Source organism: Cyclopterus lumpus, chromosome 10 (genome assembly GCF_009769545.1).
Source record: "Cyclopterus lumpus isolate fCycLum1 chromosome 10, fCycLum1.pri, whole genome shotgun sequence".
In the NCBI taxonomy this organism is placed as follows: Eukaryota; Metazoa; Chordata; class Actinopteri; order Perciformes; family Cyclopteridae; genus Cyclopterus; species Cyclopterus lumpus.
This window is the reverse complement of record NC_046975.1, coordinates 6,467,494-6,491,987: the sequence shown is the minus strand read 5'-3', so window position 1 is coordinate 6,491,987 and position 24,494 is coordinate 6,467,494. Positions and strand designations below refer to the sequence as shown.

The following is a 24,494-nucleotide window of genomic DNA, read 5'->3' as shown; positions in this document are numbered from 1 at the left end:
GGTAATCGGATCTTTCCCGATCACCACTCGGGTGAAACAGAAGTCCTGTTCAGCTGCTACCATTTCCTTCACTCTCCAGAATATGTCCAGTGTGTCCTCCGGCCATCGGGTGTCTCGGCCTTGCAGAGCCTCAGTAGTATAATGCAGGCTCACTTTGTTTGTGACCCTGGTGTAGAGTCTTGCACTCCTGTGAGACGTCTGTAAACTCATGTTAACGCCTCATCCTCCGCGCTTGACGTGGATCTTTGTGTCTTGCTTGTGTTGTAGGCCACACTGCACGACCGTTACCCTTTGCACTATCCTCATGCCCACGTCAACGCTGTCTAAATCACACTATGATTCAAGATGCTTGAATGTTATTACACATGTTGTATATATCCCTTGCAAATATAATTTACGGTTCCTGTTTATTTCTTTTTTTAAATGCAACTTATATATAGTTAATTATATTGTATTGTTTATATTTTATTCTAATTCCAATATTTGAAGATCACTTTATATACATTGTCTGTGTGTGTTTAGCCTGGAGGGGGGCTATTATTGTTTTGTGAAATGACAATAAAAGCTTAAACCTTGAACATCAGTAGTTCTTCTCATCCCCATTCAGCGGTGGATTTACCACAGATGGCAGAAATATGATTATACAAATCACAACCAGGACGAAGGTTGTGTCCAAGGTATTGTTTCTGGACATTTAGGGATTATAATGATGTATGGAGATGTCTGTATTCCGAAAAATGCACATGGCTTTGTTGTTGTTGGTTCTGGTATGTATTAGACTCACTATCTCTACATGTAAGTGTTTTTAGCTAAAGCAAACAATAAATTAAACAACATCATATAAATTAAAAAACAATGTTTTATTTCAACACCAGGATTATATTCCTGACAATGTAGAGGGCGAGATAACATTTATGTTGAATAAGATTTGTTTTTGTCATTTAAATGCATAAAGACAAAAATACATAAAGAATTCACATTTTTTTGGTGTCAGCCCCAACAAGTATTAATGGGGTAGAGTTGCGATAGGAAACTTCCACTCCTGACTTCGTTATGTCAAGAAACTCCTGACCACCCTGCTCACAACACCAACTTTCTTGGTGATGCACCATGCTACTCGTGGTTCCTAGAGTCTTCAAAATCAGGATGGGAGCCAGAGCCTTCAGTTATCAAGCTCCTCTTTTATGGAACCAGCTTCCACTTTCAGTCCGGGAGGCAGACAGTCACCTCTTTCAAGAATAGACTTAAGACTTTCCTGTTTGATAGTGCTTATAGTTAGGGCTGAATCAGGTTTGCCCTGGTCCAGCCCCTTGATATGCTGCTATAGGCTTATAGGCTGCTGGGGGATGTTTTAGGATACACTGAGCACCTATCTCCTCTTCTCTCTCTCCTTATGGATGAATTTACATCTCTCCATTGCACCTTATTAACTCTGCTTCCTCCCCGGAGTCGTTGTGACTTCACGTCTGATAGGGTCCATTGGACCTGGCTGTGTCTGATGCCTGGTGAGCCGGCCTCCCGCGTTGGCCCTGCTGATGCGCCTCGCCCCCCCTCCTCTCTACCTCCTTCTGTTTCATGGATTGTGGAGGTCCATTCATACATTGTCATATTCATGTAATGTGTTCATGTAACTCTGTTCATTCTGTACACATGACATCTATTGCATCTGTCCATCCGGGGAGAGGGATCCTCCTCTGTTGCTCTCCTGAAGGTTTCTTCCCTTTTTTCCCTGTCAAAGGTTATTTTTGGGGAGTTTTTCCTGATCCGATGTGAGGTCCTGGGACAGGGATGTCGTATGTGTACAGATTGTAAAGCCCTCTGAGGCTAATTTGTAATGTGTGATATTGGGCTATACAAAATAAACTGAATTTAATTGAATTGAAGTCACACCCTTTTTTTTTAGGTCATTGTTCTTGCAAAACATATCAACCTTTTCTTGACTTGGCTTGTAATATATATTTTAAAAAGTCCTGCTTCTTTGAAAACTAACTCAAACACGCACTTTTAGATATGTTGTTCTACTGTACTGACTGCAGTCTGAGTATTTATGTCTTCTTTTTTTTTACCGTAACATTTGTGTACCACTGAAACCTGTCCGGCGGAAGTTGTGCTCACGGCCTTGTCACAAAAGAAATGGCGAGCGGTATCGGCAGTGAGTAATATTTCCCAAATCTTTCTCGATTTTCTTCACCATTGCACAAATCTACCAGTGAACAAACTTAAAACATTGCAGTTAATTGAGTTTGGTCGAACCGAGCCGGGTTTGTTGCATTAAACGACGTTACGCCGAGTAGCGGTGTGTGTCTCGTGAATGTGTCCCCCGTAATCAACGCGGCTAAGCTAACGTCAACGTTACTGTTTAGATGTTTAGCTAACGCTAAGTGTGTATGTTATTGTCTGCGCGGCCATGGCTTCTGGATAATGTGTATTACTTGTAAATGTTGCATTCAAGCCCCCGTATTTGTACGAAAAGAAAGCTCCAGTGTCAGAGAGGCATCCTCTCAACGCGACGCCACCTAGCGTATTACTGTAAACAATCTAGCTAACAGTTGCTAGCTAGCTAACTTTGACCAATAATACAATAAAAAAAAAATACAAACGGCTACTGGTTTTATGTTTATAACATTAATACACCACCGCCCGTGTGGTTAATTGGGTTGTATGGGGGGGAAGGGGCGTCATTTCGACTAACTGGTATGTGCGACTATAAATAAATCCTAACGGGGCAAAACAAACAAAACACAAAACGTGAAGTTACCTGAGACGACAGTTTGTTAACTTTAACCGGCCATGACCGACAGTTTGATTCATCTACTCTGAGGACAGAAGACCACGACAAGTGTAAAAGACCCCATGGCTCGGATGAAAGCAGATGTTTCAATTGGAACATCTGCTTTTTATCTGTTTCATTGACAGGTTGACACGTGTTTGTGGTCAATAGCAACGAGCCGGAGGCTGCCAAGCACCCCTGGACGTGTTGTGACCTCACTGTTCATCTGCACTTTGTATCCACAGAACACAAGATCCTGAATGTGGGGCCAACGGAGCCCTGGTCCATCAGGGAGAAGCTGTGCCTGGCCTCCTCTGTTATGAGGAGTGGCGACCAAAACTGGTAAGAAACAAACCTACTCAATATATTAGGGGGGGGGGGGGGGCATAGTGCATCAGAAAAGAGGCATATGTCTGTCTCTTGTATGAGCCCATCCATATGTTGGGCAGCCAGGGCAGAATTAATGCAAGGAGAAGACATATCAAAGAGATTTGCATTTATTTGGCATAGAAAATCAAGAGCCTACTTTCTCCATGATATGAAAAAAACAACTCAAGAATCAACCAGGGATCCATTCCTGTTTATACACACTTTGATTTACTTCACGTAAGAGCCTTGTAAAAGAGCATTTTAGCTGTCATACATCTACTGGTTATGTCCATCTTTTAGGACGATGCTTCTCAAATGGGGGTACGTGAGAACTGTAAAAAATATATTTAAAATTAGCATCCATTAAAAAATCCTTTTCAAAAGAGTTGTTTAATAAATATTTAATAAAGTTTAAGTGCAAGTTCATAAACAGAATTTTGATATATTCTATATTAAATCAGACACTAATGGCAAAGCGCTGTGTATTACATCTTCTTTTTTCAACCAAAAATGCTTTCCACTGGTTAAGAGGTACTGGGCTGAAAACATATTTCACAAGGAGTACATCACTGAAAAAAGGTTGCGAAACCACTGCTCTAATCTAGGACATGGGGCAAAACACATAGTAGTGTTTACTGTTAGTCCCAAGTCTCACCACTAGGGGTCAGACTTGGGCAAGTTATAAGGTCTGGATGCTGACAGATAGATATCACTCAGTGGTTCTGTGATGACTTTCACAACTAATAAGCAGATGGTAAGAGAAGACTAATATCTACCTGTGTATTTACCTGTGACAACAATGTAACAGCGTTACCCCTTTCATTTAAATAAGAATACTTTTGACAGCTACTGTGGCGTAGTGCTGCACACCATTTTACATTCTCAATAAACTGTGCCAAGGCTCATATGAACGTGACTTTCATTTATTTCCAATTTGAATGCATTTCTTCAGTTTCCACATTAATTATTTTTTTCATTGTTTTCTCAACATGCGTGTTGATTCTGAGGAATTTCTCTCTGTCTTCCAGGGTGTCTGTAAGTAGAGCCATCAAGCCTTTCTCAGAGCCCGGCCGTCCTCCTGACTGGTTCTCGCAGAAGGTAAGAACCATTTTCTCTTTTTGTCTTCTGAGCAGATGACTACGCTGAGTTCTCCTCAGGCTGAGGCCAAAATGTGCCCCAGGATAACAAGCTTTCTCTCTGTTTCTCAGCACTGTGCCTCACAATACTCGGAGCTGCTCGAGGCCACAGAAGCACCCAAGTCAGTATTCCAACACAGACGTAGCCAAAAACCACTATGCAGAATTATTATAATGTGTCGACACTTTTGTTTGTGAACGCAGGTCAAATATTTTGAGTTGACCTAAAGTGCCTTTGCCCTCCTGTACTGCAGGCGTAAGCGTGGTGAGAAGGGTGAGGTGGTCGAAACCATTGAAGATGTCATTGTGCGTAGGCTGACCACAGAGAGGATAGAGGAGCTGAAAAAGCTGCTGCGAGACACACAAGAGCAGTACAGGTACATACACACTTTGGGTCGGGTGGTCGTCCTGCAACCGCAAGGTCGTTGGTTCGATCCCCGGTCTCCCCAAAGTTCGCATGTCAAAATGTTCTTGAGCAAGACACTGAACCCCCAGTTGCTCCCCGGGCGCGTCACTGCAGCCCGATGCTCCTAAATTGCTACGGATGGGTTAAATGCAGTCATGTACATTACATGACATTTCATTTAGCTGATGCGTTTGTCCAAAGCGACTTACAATCATACACCGTAGACACAGCTACGGGGAGCAATTCAGGGTGAAGTGTCTGGCTCAAGGACACATCGACTGTATGTAAAATATGTTATATGACGAACGTAATAAAGTTAAAGTTTTTAAAATGCAATAAGTTAAACTACATTTGATGCGAGACACGATCTTTAACCATGCTGTGCTTTCTGCCCTGACAGGAAGTTGAAGAAGGAGGTGGATCTGATACAGACGGGTCACATGGACTCCCAGCTGAAGGAGCTGTGGGCAGAGATCTCACTGTGAGACTCTTATCGGTTCTTCTTTTTGATATCAACAAAACAGATACTAACATGTGAATTGCAGGCCAAGATATGCATGCTGTAGACAAACGGTGACAAAAAAAAATAACTTTGAGGATCACCTGACTTTTCATTCAACACCACCATGACAGAAATTTGCCCAAGAAAATTCCCATAACCTCTTATCTGTTGGTGGCCTTCATGCTGCTGTAGCATGTGGATATGCTCCACATCCAATGCTACATGTCCTGTACAGACAGCTGTCTAGTAAATCTCCATCTGAAATCCGCTCTTATTTAATATATATAGTGCACTCTGCCATTTTACTTGACTGACTAAATTCTGAGTGTGAAAGTCCCCTTAAAAACTCAACAGTGGAACAATTCCAATTCCATAATGCAGAGCGTTGCACGTGTGTGACTCAGCATCTGTGTCATGAGTGTCAGAAGTCTTCCTTCATAGCTCACGGTAGAGTGAAGAGTGTCTAGTTCTATTGCTGGGAGTGAATGAGAGAACAAGGGGGCGATTTGGCCGCTGAGCAGTTACCTGCTCAACGACACCCCGACAGTTATCGCTATAAAGCACAGCTGGGGGTTCATCCGGTTGCAGCTTTCCAGCCGTAACCCTCCCTCTTTACCTTTTTTCTATTATTCTTTTAAACTGTGATTTTTATTATTTTTTTTCTTCTCCAACCTCAGAAAGAAGAAGCAGGCTGAGGAGGAAGCCGAACAGAAGAAGAAAGCCACAGAAACGGCGTACCAAGGTAGGTTCAGTCTGCACTGGTGACGGCCCTCTGTTGGACTGTAAATGTCTTGGATCACATGAGTATTGGAAGACACCGTCTCGGTTATCTCTGGGCCGGGTGTTGCCACACATTCCCCTCACGTGACCCGGCATGCTGCCATACGGAGTTTGAAGTCAAAAACACATCTGTTGTTTAAGGTGCGAGCGCTTTACAAATGGGATGTCTTCTATTTTGCCGAGATAAACATTTCCTAAACTTCATAGCAAATGCAGTGTTGTGTAGTTTCATGACATGGTTATGTTGTGTGAAACCTCCGACACATTCCTCTTTAGGCTAAGGATTAACGGCATTCTACGTATAACATTTGTGAAATAGTACGTAAACATTTAAATTCCAGTCAGGGTGTTCCCAGTCCAAATGCAGCAAATCTGAAACGACAAGAATACTTTTCTCTGCCCTGTACTTCGAATGTTTTTTTAAAATTTGTATTACTTGTTAAGACGAGGGACTGTTTCTCTGCTTTGGGTCGACATGGCCGCGCTTTTTTTTTTTTTACGCGACGCCTTTCTCTTAATTTATTTGCTGCAGTTTTTCTTTTTTTCAGATTCCTTGAGAGAGCGAGAAGAAAATTCATCCAAACCCGAAAAAGATTGATATATTCTCTCTTTCCCTGATTCTCTCTGTCCATCACAGCTCGTCAGGCGATGAAAAACACGCCTAAGCGTCAGCCCAGCGTAACTGTCCGTTCTCCTCTGGGTGCCAGCCCCCCCACCGTGGACTCTCTGGCTGACTCTTTGGTCCCCACGACGCCCATGGACACAGCCGGCGTTGCCTCCGATGACACCACCACCACCATCACCACCACCATCACCACCACCATCACCACCCACTCAGTGGTAAGAACATCCTCTTATAGAGCAGTGTTTGCCTTACGGAGTCGTGTAGCAGTGATGAGATGCCACAAGAATACTGAATACAGAGAGAAATATATGTTGTATCAGGTTTTCTTTAATTTATTATGAAGGGAATTTCACAGTCAATGCACTGAAGTTTAATTCAGGCTTCGCTGTAATCGATTTAGAGGCTGTCGCATGCATTAATATCCCACAAAAGTACCCATCTATCCCCGATTAGTTGTTGGTCTCATTATGAGTCAGTGGAGGAAGATCATCTCACACTGTGGTGGCTTTGGCACTCCCTGCTCCTCGGAGAAGGAGATGGTTGAGATACTTCAGCTCACTGTGCCAACCGCTCTCACCGGTTCTTTGACCCCTCGCCAGGCCCAGGGGGTCGGAGTGTTTCTCCCAGTGTCGGATGCCCCAGGCCCGGGGCCCAAAGATGGAGGCGTGGCCGCTCAAGTAGATGACTCACCACAGAAGAGGCTCTTAACCCAGAAGACCACGCCCCCGCCCTCCCCTCTCCTGTCGGAACTGCTGAAGAAGGGCAACCTCATCCCGGCCAGCCCCCGCCTGGTAAGAGCCCGATCAGATCGGAACCTCCAAAACTACAAGAATGCCAAGAATTAAACAGGATATGACATCATACGAGGAAACAGGAAAGACTCGGTTGTTAACGCCTCCAACCGATGTACACCGTAAACACCAATTTCTAGAATGCTAGTATAAACTTAAATGTGAAATGTCAGCCATTCAGTATTAAATTGGAACGTCTGCCGGTATGGCTTAATGAGCATATGGAGGATTGGCTATGCAGCTTTTCTTATTTTACCTTACAGTCTTTTGGATATAGCCACATGTTCTAATATCAACATCGTCAGAGTTTATATCTTTATCAGATAATTATATGCATGCATTCATTCACTGCTTTGGTGACTTTCTTTTACAGACTGATAGCAATTCTGGATTAAAACCTTTTTCAATGTGTTGATGTCAGGTTGGGGAGGGAGACTCGATTGGAAGCCTCACCAATGGAGTTCAGACAGCCACCGCCGTACCACCTGGTCATGAGGTCATCACAGGTCAATACACTTTGCATAACTGATTATGCACGCTCACAGATACACATGGTGCTGTGACATTAATAGATAGACAAGAAAGGCTCTTCACCCGCGCTGTTCATGGTGTACAGTAGATAAAGATACTGGGTTCAGACCTAATTATTACTTACACTTTTTCTCTGTGTGTGTGTGTGCAGAGGGTGAAGCGGATGCTGCAGTAAAGGTGGAGCTCGGGGAGGAGGCGGGGTTAGTGGAAGAGGACCTTGTTGCAGTGTCTTACATGGGAGACGAGTTGGACCTGGAGACAGTGGGAGACATCATTGCCATCATAGAGGAAAAGGTAGGTTAAGAGTTCACGTGTCAATTTGTCTCAGTCACCATTGAAGAGGCAAGAATGATCAGAGCTGGTTGCCCTTTTGTTATTCATGTTAATTGGGGAGTGGGTTCGACTTGAGTGACTGTGATGAAAGTTATAGTAGAAGCCTCAATAGAAATCACATGACCGCACCAATATGTAAAGGAGTAATGCAGTACATGCAGGAATAAAACAGACTTACGGTCCAGATTTTATATTCACTGAACACCAAAGAAAGATTTACTGCTGTTCATCACAGTAACACTCATTTGTTGAGTGATCACTCCCTAGTTGATGACCTCTGGAGTGCTTTATTCCTTGTTTACAGTTAAACTATGAAATTCCCTCAATCAATAATTCTGGGTCATGTAGTCATATGTGTGTGTGGACCTGTAGATACGGCATTTGGTAACAAAAACTACATTTGAGATCATAGTGGCGATGCACTAGTTCAACCTTATCGGTCTCTGTCCTTCCCTCCTTCACCCCAGGTCGACGACTCTGTGGAGGCCTTGGATGCAGCAGCAGTGGAAGCAGCTCTCTCCTTGTGCGAAGAGGCCGTCTCAGAAGGACACACCCTCCCCGGCCCCTGGGAGACCCAGGAGCTGAAGGCTTCGGACCCGGCCCCCGCCGTCCAAGACTCCGATCCCGCTCAGGAGCCTCAGGAAGTGGCTGCAATGTCAGCTCTGATTCCTGCAGACATAGAGACCCAGAACCAAGTGGAAACTAAACGAGAACAACAGCTCAAGGGAAACTGTGAGGGACCTGAGGTAACAGGAAGTGATGTCACCTCTGACGACGGTGCAACAGGAAGCGAGGTTACGGAGGAGGGGGCGGCAGGGAAGGAGGCCACTGAGGTGACGGTCAAAAGTGAAGGAGAGGAGTGGAGCCAGCCGGAGCCCAACCCACCATGTCTGGGTGGGTGCTGTCACAACACACACACACACACACGCTCACACACACCCAGACACAGACAAACACAGAGAAATCATGCTGATATATTTATTTTTTTCCTAATCCTCTTCTCATTTCTGTTCCACAGACTCTGAGGACAGCTCAGTGTCTGGGAAAGAGTCCAAGGTAACGCACATCTACACACACACACACACACACACACACACACACACACAACCTTTGTCAAACACAGTTATCTGACTCAATATGTGTGTGTGTGTGTGTGTGTGTGTGTGTGTGTGTGTGTGTGTGTTCTTGAACCCAGGAGGTGAAGGAGGAGGAGGCGGGGAGCGAGGGCTACCCAGAAGAAGGGATGGAGCTGAAGGAGGAGTGCGGGGAGGGGGAGGGGCCCTATCTGTCAGAGGTGGAGCGGGCAGCCAGCGAGAGTGAAGACGGTTACGGCCCGCCCTCGCAGCGCTACACGGCAGACTCCTTGGCCAGCAGCCCGGCCTCGTCTTCCCAGCTGTAGGTGTCCGTGTGTGTGTGTGTGTGTGTGTGTGTGTGTGTATGTTCACGGTTGCAGAAAAAGGGCTGAAATGATTGTGTCGTCATAAGCTTTTTTTTAATCTCCTGGGTAATATGTAGTGGGGAAGTGGCTCGTTTAAATCCAGAGCCGTGTCCTGAGCTTCGCTTGCATTTGTCATGGGTCATGACCTCTGAATCATATAAGGACTCAAAGAGTTACGCAGTCTTGAGCTGCTGACATAACAGTTCTAACAGTTCTTTGTCTCCGCTTGCCTCTGTGCCGCGGGGGATTTCTTCGTCTGCTTCTTGTTTCAATTCACCGGGCACTTCCCAATCCTCTCTCCGTTCCCCCTCTGTCTTCGCTTCCTCTCTCTTTGCGTCAGATCGACATGCGGCGAGGACCAGGAGGCCGTGCAGGCCCAGAAGATCTGGAAGAAAGCCATCATGCTGGTGTGGAGAGCCGCAGCCAACCACAGGTGGAGCTTCTTGGAACCTCAGCAATGAATCAACGTCTTTGTTGGCCAAAACCACTTTAGCAATAGTGACGCGTGTTTTAGGGTCGTCACCCAATGTGCGAGAGACAAGAATCATATTAGTCATAGGGCACACCAGTTGAACTACTACTAGTTGTTTATTCAGCATTTTGTAATTGTTTTGCCTAATTTAAAATGATGGAATTTTAACACACTTTAAAAAAAAGAAGTTGACTACTGAGAAATATAATATAAATAAAATGAATTTACTGGAGACCACAGCAGAAAAACCATCTCCCCCAACAGTTAAAACAAATATTTGTTTACAATTTGTTGAATTCCTTTTTCTCAGGTATGCCAGCGTCTTCCTGCAGCCTGTGTCGGATGACATCGCGCCTGGTTACCATAGCATCGTCCACAGGTCAGAACACGGCCACACGTACTCTTGCTTAATTTTTCATCCAAATGACCACTTGCATCTTTTGACAGCCGTTTTATTAATCTCCCCGGTTGCTCCCCGCTCCAGGCCCATGGACCTGTCGGCCATTAAGAAGAACATTGAGTCTGGCGTGATCCGCACCACGGCCGAGTTCCAGCGCGACATCATGCTGATGTTCCAGAACGCCGTCATGTACAACTCGTCGGACCACGACGTGTACCACATGGCGCTGGAGATGCAGCGCGACGTCCTGGAGCACGTGCAGCAGTTCCTGGCCACCCAGCTCATCATGCAGACCTCGGAGAGCGCCATCTCCGCCAAGAGCCTCCGCGGCAGGGAGGGGAACCGTAAGCCAGGAGAGCCGGCTGAGAAGGTGGGTTGGGCGACTTGTTGGGGGACGAATTAGGATTCCCTAAAAGGTCTGGCAGAGCATCAAACAAGTCTGTTTCTGATAAAGCACTCAATAAACCTCCAACTCCAAACATTTCACTGTCCAGATATGTCATGGGGGGGGGGGGGGGGACTCTTCCATCTATTTTGCTCTGAGACGTTCTCGTGCCAGGTGCCCACGGGGAGGAGCATAGTTCCTTCTTACCTTATGTTTGGAAGAAAAATATATATAGTGTATATCAAAAATGATACTAAATATACACTAGCAAAAAAGAAAAACTGTGTCAATTTACTATATATAATCGCTCAGGGAAATGTCCCCGGGCCCTTAGCTTTATGAAAATGGGGCCCCTGGAACAATATATTTGAATCGCCCACGTATACGGAGTGATCTCAGGAAACGTCAGAGATGGGACGGTTATTTGTAAAAAAAAAAAATGAAAGAAAGATAACATTTGAATAGTTATAAAAGCTTTATTTATGAAATAGCGTATTTTGGAAATGTCTTCTTGTTCAGCTTTAGTATGTTTGAAGATGCATTAATGGACAGTATGAACATCCTGTTGGTATTTCAGGAGGTTTGTTTAGAGGATCCGTTACACAGAGCCTGTCAATAGACTAACGTGTTGACTCCAGTCACACTTTTCTTTGGGGGATTTCTTTTTTTTGTAATCAAAATATGTCTCAAAAGATAGCTGACTAATGCTCTACATGTCTTAATTGACCACGATTACCGATGTGTATGTCCTTGGCACTATATGAATGGATTAAGAGCAGCATCATCATCATCATCATCATCATCATTGTATAACAAATGCAGGGCCTTTGGATTGACTGCTCTGTATCTAATATCTTTATTATTATTATGCTGTATCATTTAGACATTGTATACTTGCTCCTAAGACAGTGTTGATCACATTGTGTGTTATCTCCTTCCATCAATGTGGGACAATTTACTCATGTGAATAAAACTAACTTGAACTGCTTAAAATTCTAGGAGGAACAGTTTCGCTCTCTGTTTTGATATTACATTGAATGATATACCGTCACGTCTGTTGAATCCTTTTTGATATGAATTTAAAGAACTTCTATGGAACCTTTTTGTAACCAAAGCTCCGATGTCTCCCGAGGTGTGTGTGTGTGTGTGTGTGTGTGTGTGTGTGTGTGTGTGTGTGTGTGTGTGTGTGTGTGTGTGTGTGTGTGTGTGTGTGTGTGTGTGTGTGTGTGTGTGTGTGTGTGTGTGTGTGTGTGTGTGTGTGTGTGTGTGTGTGTGTGTGTGTGTGTGTGTGTGTGTGTGTGTGTGTGTGTGTGTGTGTGTGTGTGTGTGTGTGTGTGTGTGTGTGTGTGTGTGTGTGTGTGTGTGTCATGGAATTTAGAAATATTAGTTCCAGACAGGTTTTTCTTCTTTCTTTTTTTTTTAAAGATCAAAATCTGTTATTTGGCTTCTCTACAGCAGTTGTAATGAGACTGACTACCTTTTTAGAACTTTAATGACTTTAATTGCCCTCGATGGACTGGCGGCCTGTCCAGGGTGTCCCCTGCCTTCGCCCTATGTCAGCTGGGATAGGCTCCAGCGCCCCTAATGAGGATAAGCGGTATTGAAAATGGATGGATGGATGACTTTAACGTCTGTAGTTTATGGAGGTGTTACGACTGAATGGATATTTATATATATATATATATTATTGTGGCCATGATGGGAACTGTGGTTTGGTGTTTGTGAGCCGACTTAAAGATGGCAGTGTTCTTGCCTGCTTGTATACGTTTCTCTACGTCTGTCTAGCAATCTCACTTTTGTGTGTGTGTGTGTGTGTGTGCGCGCGCTTGCTTGTTCGTTCCTCGGTGCTCTTCTGTGTTTGACGCAGACTTGTATGGAACTTGCTTTCTCACGCTCGTGTGTGTGTGTTTTTCTCTCTTTCTCACTCCAATGTTTGTCCTCCTACAGGACAGTGTCCCAATGGCCTCTCCTGCTTTCCTTCTCTCTCTCTTTGTAAGTATTCAGGTTCTCCCTCAGATTTCACCAGAACCAGGCCGCGCTACGCTTGTCTCAAAGCAAACACACACACACACAAACACACACACACACACACTCTGTACACCTCATCTCGCTTTCTTTCTCTGGTTTTTTAGTGGCATTAAACAAAGCAAAACAAAGCTGGGAAGTTCTTATTAGAGCCAATAAAATGCACCACTGTTCAATAGTTCATTTAAAATAACAAAATACACAATCTTTATTTTATTCTCCTTAAACAAATCCTTGTGTGTAATACCGATAATCTGAACACTGATAAAACCATATGGGCATCATATAAGCACAGATGCAGAACGGGGTCAGAGGTCGATTACAAACCGCGTCGCGCTGACGCAGTTTTGTCACCAGGAAGCTGCACATTTTGCATTTTGGTCATCAACATGTTGAGGCTGAAGGGAGCAGCATGAAGATTGCTTGTTACTGCTATGTGTTTATGTTCAGATAAATATTCAACACCATGTATGAAACACTTCCCTAAAAACATCAAGCGGAAGCAATTTCTCTTATTTATAGTGTAAGTGAATATGATTTAAAGCCAGACTAAATATAAAAACAGAGTTATTGTTATAAAGAAAACATAAAGTCGATCAGATTTGACAGCAGCAACAGCTTCACATGTTTTCCTGAATCCTGATTGGTGCAGTCGGCTTGCCGTCGTGTTACTTGGTGTCCGGGCGCCTCTTCTACAAGATTACGGATTTAAAGCGCTCTAAAGATATGGAAATATCTTTCCTTGTAAAGTGTCTGTTGTAGTCGGCAGCACCGGTGTTTATTGACCGCTGGGAAACTTGCCCAGCGAGGCGTCCCGAGTGCACCGAAGTAAGTCACACTCCTTTTTTAAATTTATTTTGAACTGAGCCAGGGTCACCTCAACCAAAGAGGAAAAACATACACAAATACAGAAATCCTTCATGTGAACTGAAGGTGTCGTGACCCTGTAGGACCTCATCCCTCATCGTGAAAATAGTGTTTTGGGATCAAAAGAAGACGGCGTTTATTGTTTTGACTTTGCTTTTGATTTCCTTTTGGTCAAACTTGACGTGTCAGACTTTTGTTTCTCCAACGATTCTTAGTTTTTTCCTCTTTGTTGAATGTACTTTTCTAGTTGGGGCCCCTGACCTCTAAGGTACTAAACTTATTTAGTCACACAGAAGAAGGAAGAAGCTGACGGACCATCAAAGGCCTCTTTGTCTCTCACTCTTCTTCTCTGACAGCTCCTCACACACTGTCCTTGTCACCCTCATAAACTTTAAGTTCTGTTTTGACACAATATCCTCACCACACACACACACACTCACACACTCCTCACAGGATCCCGTAACCTTTCATCACCCAAGCTTCCATCGACCTTCGGTTAATGACCCCATGCCGGTTTCCTGTGTTTTTCTGTTTACGTGCGGTTGTCCCTGTCTTTGCATGTTCTAATTTATTTTCTCCTTTTATTCTTTTGAATTCTTCCTTTTTAACATTTTTATTTATGTATTATTTCAATCATCATGTTATTATTTGTTCTGTTCTTCATTTGGAGAGGAAGCCTTCCAAGGTGGACTTTGCTGTTTTTGTTGTTGTGCGGGGCGCAATCGTGTGAGGCTGGGCCTCCCTTCACGCTGGCCAACTGACCTTTGACATTTGACCTTTACACCCGTATGTGAATTTTCTTCCCCCCCCCCCCCCCCCCCCCCCCCCCCCCTCCTCCTCTTTCTCCTCGTCTGTCTCTGTGCTGCAGGACGGGGGCACTAGGGGTCGCCGTAGTGCCATGGAGGCCGACCTCAAAATGAAGAAATAGACTTGAGATTTCAGAGAGCGAGTCACAGAGTCACTCAGAGGAGGTGGAGGTGAATACGAAATGGTCCCTTTGGTTGTTTTCTGAGGAGGACTGTGCAGTCTGTGTGCCTGTGCATATACACACTTATTCATCTGTACTTTGGCATAGACAAGGGCAAATGTGGACGGTTACGTCCGTCGGCGTGTCTGCGAGGGCTGCACAGCTTCTTCTTCATGTGATTGGTTTATGTGCAGCGCCATTGGGAATTCACTCCACTTTCCCTACGTATCATTTCACCAGCAAAGAGAGTCGTCCCTCTGCTGAGATGGAACTGTGACCGCGAGAAGGACAAAACTAAAAGACCATTTTCACCAGCAAAAGTTTGTTTGGGATCAAATGATGAAGGCCGGGATGAGCTCTACTCGCCAGATTTGATCACATTGAATCGTGTTTCCATTAATACGAGCTGATCTGTTTATTTGAGTGACCTGCATCGAGCTGTGCCCGTGCCACGTGGGCTGAAAAGACACTGGACGGCAACAACAAGAACAACAACCACCACCACCACCACCACCACCACATGGCATGTACAGCTCCACTATTTCCAGAACGGCTAGTGCTGCATTTTGGTCTGTGATCGCTGCTAAAACGTTCTACAAATGTATCACAAATCTTTACGACTGGATTTTCTGACCTTTTTTCAGTGACAGAGTTTCTTTCTAAATTTAAGAAAATCTGATGTCCCGACGCCGGCTTTCTTTCAGTCGGCTGGCCAATACATTTACCAGTGTTTTTGCTTGTTTCGGCCTATTAACTGCAAATGACATACGTTACACCACCTTGAAGCTTCCATTCAGATCCGGAGACGATGTAACTGGCCTTCGTAAATCAACCTTTTATAAGGTAAATAAAAACATGCTTAAGAACTGTAACCAGTCACGGTAAACAGTGCGTGGCCGTTTTATCAGCGATCCCGTGCTACGGCATTAACATTTCACATTTAATTAACATTAAAGTACACTCGTGCATCTGATATTATTTTCCAAAGTCCAGAATACAAGCAAGCTATCATGGAAACTGTTGAATGCATATCGTTTGTTTGCTTTACATGTAAAAGATCACCATTTGCCAGCAGACTTTTACAATTTAAAATGCCGCAGTGTCCTTGAATGCACCAACAGCGTTCTCAAAGCATTAACAACGGATTCCTTCTTGCACCAGAGAAGGGGACTACTTTTTCACACGATTGATCACCTTAACCTCAAACGCAGCGACTCGTTGGTTCCGCTGCTGTGAAATGAATGGAAACCAATAGCTGCCTTTGAAGGTAGAGAATCAGAACGTGTCTAAACTAAATGTGTTCTTTGTAAACTAGTTGGCTGTGTCGTAAAACGCTGGTGCTTCACTGTGTGTTAATGGGCTGAAACGTAGGACGTTCATTGTTGCTGAAGTAGTATTGATGCATCCCACCCCAGGATGCATATGGGTCAGAAACATGTTTGTGTAATGTGTCTTTACAAAGACATGTTTTGTACCCGTGAGATGGATCGTGTAGAGTTTTGTGTTTGGGTAGATACATGTATCATGTCTTCTGTTGTACATTTGTTAAATAAAGATTATTTGATCTAAATCAAAACCCTAGAGTGTATTTGCTTTAAATTAGTTTAAAGTCATCTTAAAAACTCATTAAAACTAATAGTTTCCCCTGAAAGTATCGGCCTTGTGTGTACATATAGCATACTCTTATGTAGAAAGGGTGTAGAAGTATACTTCAAATGCAAAGCACAGGACAAAGAAATAGTGAACATTTTAATTTTTTTACAATTGCATAAATATTTTAAAATAAAGTACAGCCCAATTCAGGAGTGAGACCAGCCCGATCCTGGAAGGAAGCTTTCATGTTTAAGAGTGAACACTTTTAACATTCATCCATTCTGTGCAACATACTGTGTTCAACTGGTTGGACCTCCTGCTCCAAGCCAGACATTCATACAGGAATAAACAACCCAATTCTTGAGGAAATATAACGCAGCAAAACTCCAGTGCAGTCCAGGCCGAACCTTTGCCTGACGAAGTTGAGAAACAACAATTAACAACAAAAGAGGTATGTTGAAACGAGTTTACATTCTTAACTAGTTGAAGTCATGGATGACGGGGCTGGCTGAGGAGTAGAGCTTCCTCTTCACCAGCCGGTACTCTGGCCTCAGCTTCAACACTTTGTGGGTATCGAACATGACCTTGAGCGGGGGCCAGCCACCGGCCCGCTCCGCCTTGAAGATCACGGACAGTTCAAACGTCGGGGTGACGCTCGGGTCCAGGAGGACGCCCCCTGCAGGCGTCAGGCCGTCTTTGCCGTCCACATAGACTTTGATGGAGGCGCCCCGGAGGCCGCAGGGCTCATCCGCAGAGGAGCGCACCACGTCCTGGCCGACCCTGGCGGTCATCTGGCGGGGCAGCAGCAGCATCCCGCAGTGGAGGGCGGACGCCTTGGCCTCCGTCAGGCAGTGCTCGATCTGTCGGGTCACGTCCTGCTGCAGGAGCCACTCTCCGTGCTCCAAACCATCGTCCATGTTGGCTGTGGACGGGTACCAGAGGCGTTAGAATACGAACATGTTATCCACTTTAATAAGAGTGACAGTAAATAGGACACATGGAAGTGCAGTGAAACCGGAATAAAGCAGGAACCCGATCCTCAATACTTTTACATAATCATGTGATGCATGTCTAAACTATACGAGTCATCAGATTAAGGTTTGACATCAGTTTATCAGAGACCTGGTCCAGAGACTGTTGCATCAGAAAGACCAGCCACCCGATTTGTTCTTCCGCCAAATGATATAGTTCTAATGTTACTAGTGTGGTGGTCACTACGTATCCACTGTGTGTGTGTGTGTGTGTGTGTGTGTGTGTTATGATGGGCATACTTGTCTTTTTAAACAAAACTACGTTACACTTTCCTGAGCGACTCACCTGGCGAGTTGTTCTCCCTCTCGTCGCAGCTCTCGACGCTGCCCCGCCGGGCTGCGCTCGTCTCTCGGCCCGGCGACGTGAGCTGGAGGAAGTACTTTCCGATCATCTCTACGACGCTGTCGTCCTCCGCCGGGACGGGCAGTCCGTGTCCGGTATGGACCATCCTGCTTTCCGTTGGTCGCGCTCCGGTGTCTCCATGGAGCAACTGTGTCCAGCTCGCAGCGGTGAGCCGTGCGCGCGCGGCTTTTATACCGGAGGTGCAGCGCGTTGCATCAGCTGAGCTAAGCGTCCTCCCGAGGGGGCGGGGCCGACCGGGGGATCCAGAAGGTTCCCGACCTGACGCGCGGCTCACGCAACATGTCCGGGCATTGCACCGAGCCGAGCACGAGGAGGACTGCTGCCGGTAGGGAATGCTGAACACGAGTAGTGGGCTTCAGTACGATTCTCAAAGGAACCGAGTTAGCCAACATCAGGTTACTAATATGCAGAGTGACATGTTGGGAATATCAATATCACTTTGTTAACTTAGTAAAGTTCACAAGTCACATGGCAATGATGAATGCTGTTATCTCAATCCACCAGTGGGCCTCTTCATAGGCTGGAAACCATTCATTGTGCCTGTAACTCAGGACAGCAAAAACATTTTAATATCTGATTTTTATTCCTATGATTGTAAGCAGATGTCCGATGTCACAGAAATAGTTTATTTACTGTTAAAGAACACTTTCATATTAGCTTAAGTGTATGAAAACCATTAACAAATGAAAAACTGTAGCAAATATCTATTTTTTAAGTTTAAATGTGTTCAACTCAGAGTTCCGATGAATTGATTTATTTGTTTCATAGACAGTTGCAGATGGACTGGTGTATAAACAGTCAGTGGGAACTATGGAAGACACGTAAGGTTGGACCAAACCTGTGAATCTTTGTCACAAACATTGTGCAATTCTCCACTTTCCAGTGTCGTCCTTCTGTGTTTTTTGGAAGATTGCAATGCCAACATTTAGCAGAACGGAGCCTACAGTATCAAGTTTAATTAAAACGTTCCTGTGTTAATGCTCATATGCCATACAAGTGTATTTATCGTGTTACATGTTAAGACGGACGCTTTTATAAGTCATACACGTGTAGATATGCGGCATCAAAGGACGACATTGGGCAAGAAGAGGAACGTTGTAAAGACCGACTAAGACAACATCTTCTCTGTGCTGAAGTTCTGGAGGTGAATATTGAAAGCATACATTTCAAATTCAGGGGCCGATTCAGCTCTATTATATACTTCTTCAAAATGAATGCAATTATAGGATATGGTCAGTAATAAACATGGCCATTCAGACATCAGTGTAATTTACACTTCCTGAGAATATCATCGTCTCTGATGTCCAGAACTACTTTTAAGGAGCTCATTTGTCTTCTTTGTTGGCTCTCAGAGAAAAGTCAAGGTGTTGGGAGAGCAGCAGACTGGATGATACGAGGACATCGAGGTGAGAGGTGCACTTTAAAACACTACTAGAGTCTGCAGCGGTCACAAGACAGGATTCTAGATTTGAATGATCGTGTGTATGAAATGTGTTTTTGTGTCTTTAAGGAAACACAGGAGGAGCAGAACCACATGGAGGCTCGTCAGAAGCGGCTCAGCCACCTCCGACACAATATTGATGCTGGACAAACAATATATTCTCTTGCTTCTTTAAAAAGCCTCCATTTAAAAAGTGGTTAACCAGGGTGTGCTATGGGACAGGAGAGACTGTATACGTTTTGTAAATGTTAGTTTGTCCAGACTGCTGCATGAACAGAGGGACTTGAAGCAATTTAGCACGCTGCAACTGGTTATTAGATTTCCTCAAACAGACCCCTGGCGGTTTGGAAAGGCAGCTTATGAGCCACAACACAAAAAAACACTTAAAAATACCATACGTAAAATAATGCTTGAGGAATTCATCACCATTTTTATGCTTTTACTTTCCAAAAGTTTTAATTCATTGCACACTTTTATAATTATTTATTTTATAAAGTGTAGTACAAAACAGGTGCAGACAAGTACATACTAAATAAATTATACAAAAACAAAGTAGACAAAAGCATATGTTATTAGTATAACATTTTGAATGATGGGTATATGAGTGTGAGAAGTCCAGCAAAATGTAGATGACATGTGTCCATCTCATGTGTTATTTGGGGTTTCCATAATGTTATGAGCTACGGCTCCCGTTTGTGCCCGAGTTTGAATGTCAATTTAGAAACACACTCATATTGGTCAGCACATCCACACTGTAAAATGTAATAAGTTTACTTTACTTGAAAAACGTGAGGAAACCGATTGCCTCAACTTTTCTAAGTAAAGTAGCTCAATAATTTTAAGTTCTTAAAACTGAAAAAAACTGAGTTTAGTCAACTCATGTAATTGCAGTAAACATTAGTATAGTTAACTCAAAATTAGTAATTAGGTTAACTTTAAAATGTAAATTCAGACAACTTAAAGATATGAGTGAAGTTAACTTAAAATCTTTAATTATGTTGACAATAAATAGTCAATTCAGATAACTTAAAGATCCAAGTTATATTAAGTAAGCAGTACTAATAAGAAAGAGTTATCTTTACTAGTCCAAGCGTCCACATTACTAGGAAATAATCAGGAAACCGATTGCCTTAAAATTACAAACTATAAGTTGTTGAAACAAAGATAGAGAACAGTTATAATGGAAGACAACGTTTATTTATAAGAAAAAGAAATGTATTTTTGAGTTTTTGTCCTCACACATTTTCTTAAGATCAAACAACGTGCTTAAAATGCTTGATGTGTTGCCAGATTAAGTTTTGGAACACAGACTATGATAAACACAGTTTTGGCATTTGCAAAATTCCACTACAGAAAACCCGGCATGTCACATACCATGCACAGATGGACAGAAGCAATACATGTCATGTGTACAGATAAACAGCATTACAGAGTTACAACACATTCAATGAATATGACAATGTATGAACGGACCTCCACAATCCATATTGTAATAAGTCCGAAGAGTAGGCACATGGCATGTGGAAGACTGTCATGGTCACCCATCACTACTGTTCCGTCCTAAACGATGGCAGTAGCTGTACTCCAGGTGCAGCGAGTGAGGAGAGGCCACAGTGTCTTCAGCATTCACTGTCAGGATCCACATGGAGGTGTGGGACACATGTCCAGAAGGTCACTGGAGTCCTAACAAAACAAAAAAAAACACAATTCCATATTAAATGTCACTTTGCATTTCTATAATAGAACACACAATGGTTATATTTGTGCCTCACAGCAAAACAAGGCTCCACAAAATCAACCAATCGAAGCATTGAAGAGACACAGACACTAAGACGAAGCTACATTCTGATATTATTAGATAATCAAGTAAAAGAAGATGGTCCTCCAGAGCGAGTGCTATGATTGATTGATTGATTCATCATATAATTCACTGAATAGTTGCAAAAGCTAATAAATAATATGGATTCTCACAAGGACTGAGGTATTTACATACAAGGATGATATTTGAATGGAACAACAATAATAGCACAAATGTAAATACAACATAATGTAGAAGAGCCTGAGAACAACAGGTCGATGCAGTGGCATCAAACACTAAGTGAAATAGAAATGACAGCTCGTTAGCCCTGATCAGGATCCTTTGCTGTGTTTCCGTAAGGTCAAGTCGCAGCTTCACGCCATCCAAACCTCAAATACAGGAGGCTGATCAGGTTTGCGGCCTACTGTTTTCAGCTGTCACACCTGCATCATATTGGCACTCTACTCCTGAACCTCCTGTTGCAGTAGAGCGAGCATGTTGCCCAAAAGGCAACAAACAAATGGTGATGATGTTACAAGGGAAAATCCTGTTGTTGTTTTTTGTTTTGTAACAGGAGATATTAGTAGAAGCCCTCTACTATCATGCAGACATGTGAAGGTGTACAGATACCCGTTTGAGTGTGATATGAGTTTTTTATTTTATTCTTGAAGGCATTTGGGTTTTGAATGGGGCGACTTGAGAGCTGCAACTGGACCCGACTGGAAAGACATGAGATACCACCAAAAAGGGCCCCAATCAGGGATAAGTGATCGGTGAATCAAGAGAGATAGATTGGGCAGTTAAATAATGTTGAGTAAAGTCTACTTACAAAGCCTGTCTTGAAGAAGTGTGCGTTCTCATCTCCAAGGATGACAGGAAGGCCACAAAGGACTGCTGTTGGCTTCCCAGTCACATCTGTACTCAAACAAATATCTCAAACACACACACACACACACACACACACACACACACACTTCCTAAGTGTTAAAGGACAATCAATTGACAGCTCTGCATGCAATGGCACTACTTTAGTAACCACATAAAGAAAAATTACTTTGCTTGAGAAACTTACCCCTGGTGTGACTTGTGCAGATATTCATTAAGTTTCTGGCTGACACTTCCCTCCTTGGACTTGGACATCTCCAGGAAGAGAGGAGGAGTGCATTTGTCGAGTTCTTTGAAGAACTCTGCTTGCAGATTTTTGCTTGATAAGCGACAGAACTCAGCCAGAAAGGAAATAGTATGATCATTTAAGATTTAGTCACATTACCTACACAATACAAAACGTAGAGTACCGCTTGCTGTTGGGCCACGGTGCCACTCGCTGAGGCCGAGAGGTCAGCCGTCATACGGTTGTTGTTGAATTACTCCTCGTTCAACTTAACCTAACATTACATTTCATCTTCATTCAATGACAGTAACGTTGTGCGACTCCCGTAATGCGGTGCATTCAGAGAACACGAGTGACACAGCCACGGTTATTAATAACCACTAACATCCTGTCTGCCATTAAAAAAATGCTTAACGTGACGTTATAAGTACGTTCCTTTTAAATTGGTAAACGGATAAACTGGTTTAGAATTTTGACTCGTTTCCCGACGAGGTCCCTTCCACCATTAACCCATGTACACGACAATAAAAAAAAGACATGCTTACCGAATTCAAGACTGGCCCTGAAAGATTGACAATTATCATTGCACCCGGTAATAAGCACGATACGTTTGCTGAAATGCAAGTTGTGGTTATATTTACACTAAAGCTCTTCTAGAGGGGTTACACACGGTGGACTTGACGGGCTAGCTAGCTTAAACGCTAGCTAACGTTAGCTTTCGAAATAGAAGACGCAAAGTTAACATCCAACCAATAATTAACATGCTCCACCCTAGCCACAGCGCTACCTTCAGCACACCCACTCGCCCGACCATCCCCGTTGTCTCACACACTCAGGCAGCAGATTCTCGCCGGCAATTACGTCGACCTCGCCCACCTCATCCACCCATCCACAAGCAATCCCCACACCCCTAGAGAACTGCTTACCGTCCTCGGCCCCGTCGAGCTCAGCCAGCCTCTCCCCACCCGGTCCAAGGAACTCACCACAACGGAGTTCGCTTACACTTTTTCCCTGTACCGCGACGTCATCTGCTCGGCCCTCCCCGACCGCAGGCCCGAGCTCGACAATTACTTGACCCTAATTCTCAACCTAGCCTTGCGGTTCGGCAACAACGGGTTTTACACCTATCACGGCCGGGTGCAGCAGTTCAACCAGGGCACGTACTGGGGAACTCTCTGACAACAGCGCAGTAGTCGATATCATCAACAAGGGGACATAATGCAGTTCATGCATAGACTAACCCTAGTTTCAGCTCGGCTTCAGTTCATCATCCGAGCCGCCCACATCCCAGGTCACAAAAACCTCATTGCTGATTCACTTTCTCGTTTTTCTGCGCAGAAATTCAGACGATTGGCACCAGCCTCAGAACCATGGCCGACTCCGGTCCCACCTTTTTCACCCACCATCTTCATCTGACCCCACAACTAACACCCGTCTCCACCTCCCATCATCACTAGCGTTGCACCACGAACACTTTCTTCGTACCTCACAGGACGGAACAGCGTTAAAGCCTTCCACGCCTTCGCCATGCTCGCCATTCCCATCACTCTCACCAACTTCATCACGTACGGCCATTCCCACAAAATCAGGTCCTTTACCATACGAGTCTACTCAAGCGGAATTAACTTCCTCACTAAACTGTCCTGAGGGGCTCCGTGTCCCGCCACGACCCATCGACACGTAGCCATGCTCCTTAAAGGCCTTCGTAAAACCAAACCGCTCGCTGCACCTATTCTCCGCGTCCCTCTCCTACATCCACTCCAACCCGAACGCCATCAGGAACGCTCACCGTTGTTTGTCCACATGAAGCTATTTCTTGGGGACTCCGCTTTCCGAAGCTTCAGACAAGACTACCCCCATCCACGAGTCTCCACTTCCCCCGTTCCCACCAGCCACGGGGACACCGCCGACCAACCATCGCACCCCGCCGGCCTTCCCTCTCTTTCACCCCTCTGCCCCCTCTTCTTCCCTTACTTCTTACCCCTCAACCTCCATCCCTTCCCCCTCGACCCCATCCCTACATCCCTTCATCCCTACATCCCTCACCCCTCGACCCCTTTTCCGTTTCATAACCTTTGCAATAAACCATTCAAACCCATATCGCTACTAGCATGATCATTTTTAGTGAATAGACGATTAGATAATAGATAAAAGAATTGCAAGCATTCTCAATCGGATTTTAATGAAGGATTTTTAATTTCAAGATCTTTGTTTTTACTGTAAGTGTGACAGACTTTCTCTCTTCTACGTTGCAGTGGCTGTAGGGAGAAAGAACAGTGTGTGTCTGGGGAGAAGGTTATGAAACACACAATGGTGCAGGTGTAGGGTCGGCCTCTGCATATTTTGGTGTGCATCGATC

At 44.2% G+C, this 24,494-nt stretch overlaps 2 protein-coding genes and 2 long non-coding RNA genes across 6 annotated transcripts; 2 read left to right on the top strand and 2 right to left on the bottom strand.

Moving 5' to 3' along the window:
• Positions 1-2,089: 2,089 nt before the first annotated feature.
• On the top strand, positions 2,090-15,669 carry LOC117737131 (bromodomain containing 8). 2 transcript variants are annotated; one of them, XM_034542826.1, is made up of 19 exons: positions 2,090-2,152; positions 3,016-3,112; positions 4,168-4,237; positions 4,348-4,397; positions 4,530-4,652; positions 5,082-5,162; positions 5,861-5,925; positions 6,601-6,803; positions 7,188-7,379; positions 7,801-7,885; positions 8,062-8,204; positions 8,711-9,137; positions 9,262-9,299; positions 9,439-9,638; positions 10,022-10,114; positions 10,464-10,532; positions 10,638-10,923; positions 14,699-14,807; positions 15,038-15,669. In XM_034542826.1, exons 1-18 carry the CDS (start codon positions 2,134-2,136, stop codon positions 14,756-14,758), a joined length of 2,301 nt encoding a protein of 766 aa, XP_034398717.1. In that variant the 5' UTR covers positions 2,090-2,133; the 3' UTR covers positions 14,759-14,807; positions 15,038-15,669. The 2 variants fall into 2 exon arrangements, with proteins under 2 accessions (XP_034398717.1, XP_034398715.1); XM_034542824.1 differs by having other exon boundaries at positions 14,699-15,669.
• LOC117737134 lies at positions 7,315-8,786 on the bottom strand. Its single transcript, XR_004610017.1, has 4 exons — positions 8,676-8,786; positions 8,035-8,162; positions 7,778-7,864; positions 7,315-7,411 (listed from the first exon to the last, which is right to left on the bottom strand). It is a non-coding gene; the product is annotated as an uncharacterized LOC117737134 (long non-coding RNA).
• An 863-nt stretch (positions 15,670-16,532) lies between the features above and the next one.
• On the bottom strand, positions 16,533-17,941 carry si:ch211-39i2.2 (uncharacterized protein LOC449866 homolog). Its single transcript, XM_034542827.1, has 2 exons — positions 17,708-17,941; positions 16,533-17,312 (listed from the first exon to the last, which is right to left on the bottom strand). Exons 1-2 carry the CDS (start codon positions 17,868-17,870, stop codon positions 16,870-16,872), a joined length of 606 nt encoding a protein of 201 aa, XP_034398718.1. The 5' UTR covers positions 17,871-17,941; the 3' UTR covers positions 16,533-16,869.
• A 27-nt stretch (positions 17,942-17,968) lies between these two features.
• LOC117737133 lies at positions 17,969-19,778 on the top strand. Of its 2 annotated transcripts, XR_004610016.1 has the most exons (4): positions 17,969-18,110; positions 18,554-18,929; positions 19,138-19,191; positions 19,296-19,778. It is a non-coding gene; the product is annotated as an uncharacterized LOC117737133 (long non-coding RNA). The 2 variants fall into 2 exon arrangements; XR_004610015.1 differs by having other exon boundaries at positions 17,969-18,929.
• The last annotated feature ends 4,716 nt before the right edge of the window (positions 19,779-24,494 follow it).

Bases quoted from the DNA above. Each gene is read 5' to 3' on its own strand.
- LOC117737131 (XM_034542826.1), top strand. The intron at 7,380-7,800 runs GTAAGAGCCCGA...TGTTGATGTCAG, and splicing joins TCCCGGCCAGCCCCCGCCTG to GTTGGGGAGGGAGACTCGAT. The intron at 9,300-9,438 runs GTAACGCACATC...TCTTGAACCCAG, and splicing joins TGTCTGGGAAAGAGTCCAAG to GAGGTGAAGGAGGAGGAGGC.
- si:ch211-39i2.2 (XM_034542827.1), bottom strand. From the start codon at position 17,870: ATGGTCCATACCGGACACGGACTGCCCGTCCCGGCGGAGGACGACAGC. The intron at 17,313-17,707 runs GTGAGTCGCTCA...ACCCGTCCACAG, and splicing joins GAGGGAGAACAACTCGCCAG to CCAACATGGACGATGGTTTG.